Source organism: Egretta garzetta, unplaced genomic scaffold (genome assembly GCF_000687185.1).
Source record: "Egretta garzetta isolate BGI_Z169 unplaced genomic scaffold, ASM68718v1 scaffold537, whole genome shotgun sequence".
NCBI classification, from domain to species: Eukaryota; Metazoa; Chordata; class Aves; order Pelecaniformes; family Ardeidae; genus Egretta; species Egretta garzetta.
In genome coordinates this window covers 227,579-236,676 of record NW_009260134.1, presented here as the reverse complement: position 1 = coordinate 236,676, position 9,098 = coordinate 227,579, and the positions used below count along the sequence as shown (strand labels likewise).

The window sequence follows — 9,098 nt, the reverse complement described above, 5'->3', positions numbered from 1 at the left end:
AAAGTTTAACTGCCAGTAATGACCGGAACCCTAAGCTTTGTCAATATTTTAATCTATTCTAGAAACAGGTGAGAAGTCGGCAGGATCTCTTTAAAGAAGACAGTTCCCTTTTCTGTCAGAAAAAAGGAGGCAGGTCTGCCTCCTTTGTCACACAACTGAAATCAGCAAGAGCAACACTAACTTTAATATTCCAAAAGTTAAAAGTAAAAAGCTAGTTTACTCAGGAGGCTCCTCAAGTTTAAAAAGCAACTTCAGACTAAAAGGGAGTGTTTATCTCCTTAACTGCTCAACAGTTCAACATGTTAGCCCAAATAGAATCAACTCTAAGCTTCTCCATTTATTCCCACAGACATTAACTAAACTGGGCTTCACTTAGTGATGGCTGCAGTCACCAGATGTACATTAAAGTTATGTCTTGCCAGCTAGCACAATTCATTAGATTTCCAAAAGCCTGACTCAAACTGAAGCTTGGCATTAAAACACAAAGAGCCCATATTAGACAGAAGTTTACCAAGCCCCGTATCCCATCTCCTAAAGGGGTAGGCAGCAGATAGTTCAGGAAAATTAAGGCCTAGGAAAACAGGGTGACTACTTTTTTTGATCAATAGACACATCAACACTTGATGGATTAGACCCTGTTCTTTAGGAAGTTTTGGTGGATTGTCCTGTTGTGAATTTGGCTGTTTTCGTATCTATACTTTTGGCATACACATCATCCTATGACACTTTAATCACGTACTGTACATAAAATGTGTTTTAAGGCCTCTCCACATGTCTAGTTTTCTTCGTTGACTCCTCCTGCACTTTCCTAATTCTCCTATGTCTTGGCTGAAATGAACTGATCAAAACTGCAGATGAAGGTGCACCATGTTTACATGTTTAAAGGTATCTTTTCTGAACATTCTGTTCATCGTATTAAGTACCACTGAGGACAGTGTGAATGTATTCTTAAGAGACATCCACACCATCTCCTAAACTGGTTTTTGACTGGTAAGACTAAATTCAGCACCCAGGATGGCACATTTTAATTTATTCTGCCATTTTATAATAAGCTAATAAATGCCTTCACAATTTTTTTCCTGACTGCAGACTTCAACCACTGATTACTCGGTCACTTTTCCAGATTTCTTCTGAAAAATTAAGACTTGGACACAGAACTCACTCTCTTAGTGACCTATGTCCATCACATAACAAAAAAAGTCCCTTTAGTTTTAGCTCTTCTTTCTTAACAATTTGTAAGTTATAAATTCATAACAGGACCTTCCTTTTTTTCTGACAGCCCAATTTCTTTGTAAATATTTGATAAGAAACTCTGTCAAAAATCTTTGAAAGTTCAAGTTCAGGTACAGTATTTTCACTTAGATCACCTTTATCCAGGCAATCAACATATTCTTTGAAATTTATATTGTATGACAAAAAGTTTAACTGCCAGTAATGACCGGAACCCTAGGCTTTGTCAATATAGTCTAAGTTATCACTGTTTGCTATCTTATGCATTACTAATTTCAGTACCACAGACATAAAAGAAGCTTGGTTGTGTATGCACGTATGCCTGTAGGAATACATCATCAAGCACTTCACAACTTTAAGTGATGAAAGTATTCTAATATCTAAGAAATATCTTCATCCATTGCCTTACCTGACTTTTTTGTAGGTTAGCTTCTTCTAGGAGCTGTATGCAATCTTGCACTTTTGCAACAGCATCGTACTTCTCCCTTTCGAGATTAGCATACTTTGTCTGAAGCTCTCTGATTTGTTTCTCCAGGGCTGTTCTTTCTGTTCTCAGCTGTTCAGCATCTTGGACAGTAACACGTAATCTACAAGACAGTAATAATTTTACTGATTTAACAATAAGATGCTTAATTAAGACACTAATTCTTTCAAACTAAACTAATAGGAAGTGTTTATTCACAAATTGCCAAAACTGCATTCCTGGTTTTCTGCTTGTTTTTGCACAGAGTCTTTTAGTTTAATATTCATCAAGTCCTAGAAAGAAACAGAATTAAAGGAGTTAACTCTGATATCTAATCTCTGAAGATCCTTAGAAGAGTGTTGCTATCCTGGGATACATCACTGAAAATGTTCTATATTAAAACAGAACAGAACAGCCCCAGAAGGAATAAAGTTTTCCTCTGTGGAGGAAACGGAATAATTGGATGTGGGCAATGAAGTTGCAGCTATACCATTAGAACAAGAAAACCACTGGTAATTTTACAACAGCTCAGAAATTCTTATTGTTTAATTATGATTGTCAGTATTGGCAGGCACAAGAAAGGGCAAGAGAGTCTCAGAGGTATCCTCAAAAAAACCTCAGAAAATTCCGCAAGTGCTGCCGGTTCAATAAAGTGCACACGGTTCTAAATATCCACAGCAAGCACTTTGGCAACACTTGAGCTGCCTTTTCAAGCAGCCATGCTTTTTTACTTTCTAACATGTTTCTAGTAAAACATAGAAAGACAACCACTCTTATTTTTGTAGAGCCAAAGCACAATTTTTGTAGAACCAAAAACCTACAGAAACTAAACCAACTAATTCCTCAAGACATTCTAAAATAAACTTAAGAGCCTCCACAATGCTTAGGCCAGTGAAATTCATCAAGCAGAGGTAGCCACACAAGTCTGTGCAACTCCTCGAGGCAGTAGGTGCCCACATAGTCACAAGGTTCACTAGTAGTTATTTGGTTCCTAGAGTTATTGAAGAGTTTGCTAATCACGCTCACAAGGCTGTGACCAAGAAAGGAAAATGAACAGTCACACAATTATTTCATTAAGAAATTTATTAATTCTTCTTAGCTATGAGGTTATTTGACTAATGTTAATAACTGTTCGTGATACTCGAATCAAAATCACTGTCCTCAGCTAAGTGTGATATCCTTGGAAAGTGAAGGGGGAAAGAAACCCCCCACACAAAAGAACCTCACTGAGTCTTAGATCTTGCAGTAGATAGTGCTGGAATTAAAGTTCTACTCCTTAGCAGGAGTATAAAGATTGCTGAACTAACACCTGAAACCAAATATTACTTAATGTGGAAAGAAAAATCTGTATTCACCTCAAAACCAGCTCGTGTACATGAACGCTTTCAAATTTCAGTGTGAATGTTTTTCTTTAGAACTCCACCTAAAGCTAACGAGAGTCGAGTAACTAGAATGTCTGCACTAGAACGAAAAATGTACATCCCTCTTTTTTTCCTCCATTACAGTCAAAAAAAATCGAGTGTTCTGTTTATCATTTTAAATACACTGATATCATAAGCTTTTCTGAAAGGTTGCAGAATAGAACAAATAAGATAGAGAGCAGCCAACCATAAGAAAACAGAACTGCTCAGGAATGCAAAACCCAGAGGCTGAAAAAAATGTAATATTTTATGTCACTTGCATGTATCCCGTTATTAACACCCAGTGAGCTGTCTTTACCTTGTTTCTAATTGTTTTATACTAGACTGCATTTGCTGCAAGCGTTTGTCAGATGCTGCTTCTCTTTGCTGGGCAGATATCATGTCTTCTTCCTAGAAAGAATATACGTATTATCCAGACATCATCTGAGCTTCCCTAAACAAGATAAACTAACAAGATAAAACAAGTTAGAGAACAACTTGCAATTATTTTAAAGTCAGCATTCAGAGAACTGGCTAACCATTCAATCGCAAGAGAAAACTACTCCTTTCCCTAGAATACCTTTCTCTCCAATTGGCCTTGGAGCTTCTCTGTCAATCTGGTCATTTCATCAACCTTAGCATTTGCTGTCCGCCCATCTATTTTGGCTTGCCTGTATAAAGAACACCATGTATGAATTACATTTCCATTATTATAGGGGAAAAAAAATTACTCCATTAGAACTTTTTTGAAATAGCTGTGAAAGGCAGTCAGATTTCCTAACACCATTCCTACAGGGCAGAAAAGGTTTCCCCCTTCTTCTTCTTCCTATGTGGCAGTGAGAGAGGAATACCAAATTCATTAAACCGGCATGGGAAAAGGTGGCAACACCGATGGTGTGACTCCTGACAGGTTCAAACACAGCTTCACTGCTGGGCTATCGCTGTAAGGTCTGTCACCCACAGTAACATGTTTTCATGTTTCCTTTCAAGCTGTCATCTTCTCAGAAGCCTCTTCGTAACTGTTTAATCTGGCTGGCCGTGGTCACGAGCGACCTTTGTCATTGGTACTCTCCCCATAGTGTTCTCAGTTTTGGGCAAAGAGGGTCTCAGAGGAATTTTGCATCTCTAATTATGGGCACTGATTACACTCATGTTCTTGCAACCTTAAAAAGAGTACTACGTTGTACTCACAAAGCTAAATACAGCAGCTCTATGTAAAAGATCAGTGGCTGATAATGAATCCATTTCCTTTTTATTATCAGTCCACAAATCCACTGTTCACTGAAATCAAATTTTAGCTTGACCTCAACCATCACTAATTAAACGAGTTAACAGGTACAATAAACTGGCATTGAACACACTATAGCTGTAAATACATATAATCATGAAATTGAGTAGCAGGTATTTTTCTCATTTTCCTTGATATACTTCAGGAATGTAACTAACGCTTCTCTTATCTCGTAACTTCCCAAAAGCCGATGGTTTAGAGCTCTTTATTGAGAAACAGTGAATGGAAATTTTATTAAAAACATGAAAACTTGAAATACTTTGAACATTCAAATTTCAGAACAGTAATGAGTAATTATGTAACTGGATTTTGAGCAAATTGTATTCTAATTAAGACGTATCTTCAGAGTCAATTTTGCTGTGATACTGACACTTTGTTCCTTTTAAAATCAAAGGTCAAATGCTGAATATTTCAGGAAACAGCTGAACTAAACAACACTAACTGGAAATATGCTACCCTCACACCAGTGATGCACGCGTTTGTAACAAACTGTAGAGGCATTCACTGAAACCATTGTGACTATCACTATCAAGTCAGTTGGCAGTACAAACAGGGCCCATGACACAGCAGCAGGTTACAAAAAGCTACAGAAAAGATATTTAATAAATTTTTTTATCGCCTGGTTTATACCTCAGTTGTTTTCGTAGCTGCTCTAGTTCCACAGTCTGTTCTGTTACAGTTTTCAGAAACTGTTGATTACTCTGCAAAATAAGGAGATATTTGCAACATGTTCCTTATTGTACTAAAATTGTTACCTATTCAAAATTGTTATAGGGCATTTCTACAGCATATAACACCAAAAAAATAGACAATAAGGTCTATTAAACACTGTGGCTGGTCTCCAAGTGCCAAGGTTTAGGTAGAGCATTTCAGAAAGGCAAATGCAGAGTGATGTTACCTAATCCTCCCTTTCTTTCCCCATATTTTGGTAGTGCAAGAACTTCCACAGATGAGAATTGTAATAGCTCAGACCTACCATCTGCATTCCCATCTAGTTTAGGTGTCTTGAATACCTTGTCACAATGAGTACCACAGCAGACCACATACTGCTGGAAAGAATTCCTTTGGTTTAGAGACAAACAACGAGGTATTGCTCCTCCTTCACTTTTTCTCTGCCAGCCATACTGCTGGAGGTGTCATTCTCCTTCAACTGACTTCTCATTTGAGAATCATTTCATATTTTTGTTACCCTACTAGCCTTTTCTAGATCTTAGATATACATAATGTCTTACACTGAGATATTAGAGATGACCACAACTGCAGGTGGCATTCAAGATGCTACTGTATGGTGGACTTGAAGCACAACATACTTCTTTCCCCCCTTTACGAATAACTGCTAACAATCTTCTTGCTTTTTTGACTGTTGCTAAGAATTGTTTTCAGACACTTCCTACTTCTAAAATACCTATTCTGAGTAGTAACAGGTCATTTCAAGACCATCACAGTACCCAAAGTGAAAGCTCCCTCTTCCCCACATGCATTATTTTGCTTTTATTAGTATCACTGAAATGTCAGATAAAATTCACTCAGATAGTAAACATCATGAAATCTTTCTGCAAATTTCTGCTGTCTGCTTCAGTTTTTCACTACCCTAAATAGTTTAACATCAGTAGTGAACACCGTTGCCTCAATACTGAATCTCATTTCCAGAACATTTATAAATACGCTGAACTACTCTAACATGAGCACATCTAGGAAACACAGGGGTTTTGCCACAACAATAAAAAACCTGACTAATTACTCTGTCTCTTCACCTCCTACTTTTCAGTTTGTTAGTTTAAGAAAGGGCATGCTTCTTTATCCCATGACATCTTTATGGTTTTGGTAATAAAACCTTGCCAAATGTTTTTTGGATAACGCAAACAAATGCATTACCTTTATGATAACCTCAACTGTTTCATCTCCTTCAGAAAGTTCATGTATTTCACTCTCTCCTCTCCACATCATCTCTTTCCAATTTTATGATTTTAAGCATTCAGTGATTCTATTTTTTTGAGGTACTTACTACTGATTTGCTTGTAACAGCCAATCAAAGCAGAAGCAGCACTAGATGATGAGAGCACAGAAAAATCCCTGAACAGGTCAATGACAGACACTGAAGCCAGCAGTGCCAAACTAGGAAACGATAAACATGTGGTAGAGCTAGCCTACATAAGAGGTCAGCATTCAAATAATTTTTTCCTTTGTTAAGATGGTTTTCAATGTGTGACTGAAGTACACTCACCATGTACTAAAATTCTGAGTGTAAGCTTAACACTGATTCCTTGAAGAAGGAACTAACCTTTCAACCACCCTGACCTGGTCTTTGCAGTTCAGGAACAAAGCTATGACTACTTGATTTTTCACTGGTCCCTAGAGAAGTTTGCAAGTCTGAGTGGCACAAGTTCTTTTCCAACCAGGAATGTATGAAGGACTTTTTGCTTTTCTTTTATACTTTGAGGCTCTAGTAGAAAAAAGCATAATTTACTAGGTCACCGTTCAGAAGGTTTTACTTACCAACTCTATTTTCTCATTGGCTATATGCAGCTGCCGAGTCAACTGTTGAAAGCCAGTCAGTTGATCCTAAAAAGAAAATTCAGAGCTTCTTATAATCATTATGGTCGTAAAGAGCATATAATTAGAGTTTCATAGTCAACTGGAAACATTTTAAAAAAATTCATACGTTGCAGGAAATTCAATATGTCTTTGTAGATTTTAATGAGATTGCTTTTAGCTGTTGACCTAGTAATCTGGCAAATTAGATTTACTACTGAAAAACATACCTGAATTTCACTCGGTTACAAACTGCCTCCTTCCAAAACTCATACACACTTACTATCAAAATATGAACGCATACATCATCGGTAGCGACTTTAAAGAGCCAGAGAGACTACGAAGCTACTATAATGATTTTTGCTAAGCACAGTAGCAGATGTATACCCCTTAATTAAAAAAATGCCTGTACGGACACATGTCATTTCCTGTTTGGCACAGATGATGTCTTGTGTCCATACAAAAAATTGTTCAAGTCAATTCTTGAGTCCCCGAATGTGAACACTGTCTTCCTAGGAAAACTAGCATAACACAGAAAAGTCACCTGCAGCATGCCACATGTCTTCAGAGCAGAGGGGACTCAAGTCCCTTAGGTGGAACATCTACTAGTTTTGCTGTGTTTAACATCCTCAAGGCCAAGTATATGCCAGAAACCTATTCCAACAACTCCCTCGTTGACGATTCCCTGCCCTTACAATGATATCCTCTTTCATCTTTGCTTTCTGTCAATTCTAATTCTAGTTTGTCTTAGCTATTTCTATTTACCTCTGATAGTTATTTTCTGCTCCTCCATTAAAAGCAAAACCTAAAAGTTTATTTATCTGAACAGTCTTTTTCTGTGGGAGACCAGTAGCATTTAAGAATAAAAGGCAGCTCAACCTCATTCTTGTTACAATAGCATTAAAATCCACCAAGAATTTAGTTACCAATGAAAAGTGGAATCTGACAGCCCTAAACCCTCCAACAGCTGACAATGGCTCTGCATGCTCTACTATGTGTGTGTTACCAGTAACTGACAATGCAACACAAGAAATCATCTAATAGAAGGAACAGGAGCAAAAAGTTGGAACTACATGTAGATAAGAAAGTCCCCATAACTACTATTTAAAATAATAATGCAACTTGACAGAGCACAATAGCTGTACAGATATTTTCCCATTTCTCATTGAAGAGCATATTGCTGAGGTGGACTTACTACCACAAAACAACAAAAATCAGTGAAAAAAAAATATCCTGTTACTTAGGTGAGCTGTAGCTGTGCCCACAAGTCTAGCGTACTTGAAAATGGGAAGTGAATGTTAAAAATTTGTAGCATCTCTTTACAGACCTAGAAATACCTGTAGTGAGGTACAAAGAGGCACGAAATTTCTATTAGTTCTTCACACACTGAGCATCATCAGATAGCTCATCAGAGCAAAACAGCTTCTTTTCTGAACTAAGATTTCCTGAAAGGCCTTCCCCAAAAACAGCAGAAGAGAAACAGGCTGCTAAACACAAGCTAGCATTAGAAGAAAATTGCTGAACTTAATTTTTTTTATCTGTTTATACATGCTTTATTGAATGACAACAGGAAATGGAGACTGCTTTTCCCACTATCCCACTGTGATCTTACAGACAAAATTCAGGATTCAAACACAGGAGAAACATGAAAGACTTCCACCTTAGAATTCAAAAGTCTCCAGCAGCTTTCATAGACGTTGAACTCTACTGAAGATTTCCAACCATGCAATTCAAACATGATTATTTGTATGCACATGCATATTTTGGGTACATATACATATATATGCACTAAGACTCAGACTCACTGCATTCCCCAAGTTCCTGCCCATATATTTGAAACAAGGAACTTTTCCAATTGTAGCGGTGTATTTACCTGACGAATCAGTGACCACATCTGACCACTCAACTTCAGGTGACTATTACAGAAAATAATTAACAGTACTGGTAGAACACTCCCCCCCACCTTCAGTTTGACCACACACAGACCCAGAATCTCTATGGTACAGAAAGACATTCCAAAATTAACAAAAAAAAACAAAACAAAAAAAAAAAAAAAAAAAAAAAAAAAAAAAAAAATTTTTTTTTTTTTCCCTTTTCCTTCTGAGGGGAGTACTCGAAGTCAGGCTTTTCACCAGAAAGTGAATCGGTGACCTGTGCCCGAGGAGGCGGCTCCGTTCGGACGGCG

The 9,098-nt window shown here is 37.4% G+C and overlaps 1 protein-coding gene across 1 annotated transcript in view; it reads right to left on the bottom strand.

The window, feature by feature from the left end:
• Window positions 1-1,496: 1,496 nt before the first annotated feature.
• LOC104128755 (sodium channel and clathrin linker 1-like) overlaps window positions 1,497-9,098 on the bottom strand; it is a 12,845-nt gene continuing 5,243 nt past the window's right edge. Inside the window, exons 8-12 of the mRNA XM_009641603.2 lie at window positions 6,878-6,943; window positions 5,012-5,082; window positions 3,674-3,764; window positions 3,413-3,504; window positions 1,497-1,817 (exon numbers count right to left, since the gene is read on the bottom strand). Coding sequence (XP_009639898.2) covers window positions 1,604-1,817; window positions 3,413-3,504; window positions 3,674-3,764; window positions 5,012-5,082; window positions 6,878-6,943 — 534 coding nt within the window. The 3' untranslated portion in view covers window positions 1,497-1,603. The remainder of the gene's footprint in view (window positions 1,818-3,412; window positions 3,505-3,673; window positions 3,765-5,011; window positions 5,083-6,877; window positions 6,944-9,098) is intronic.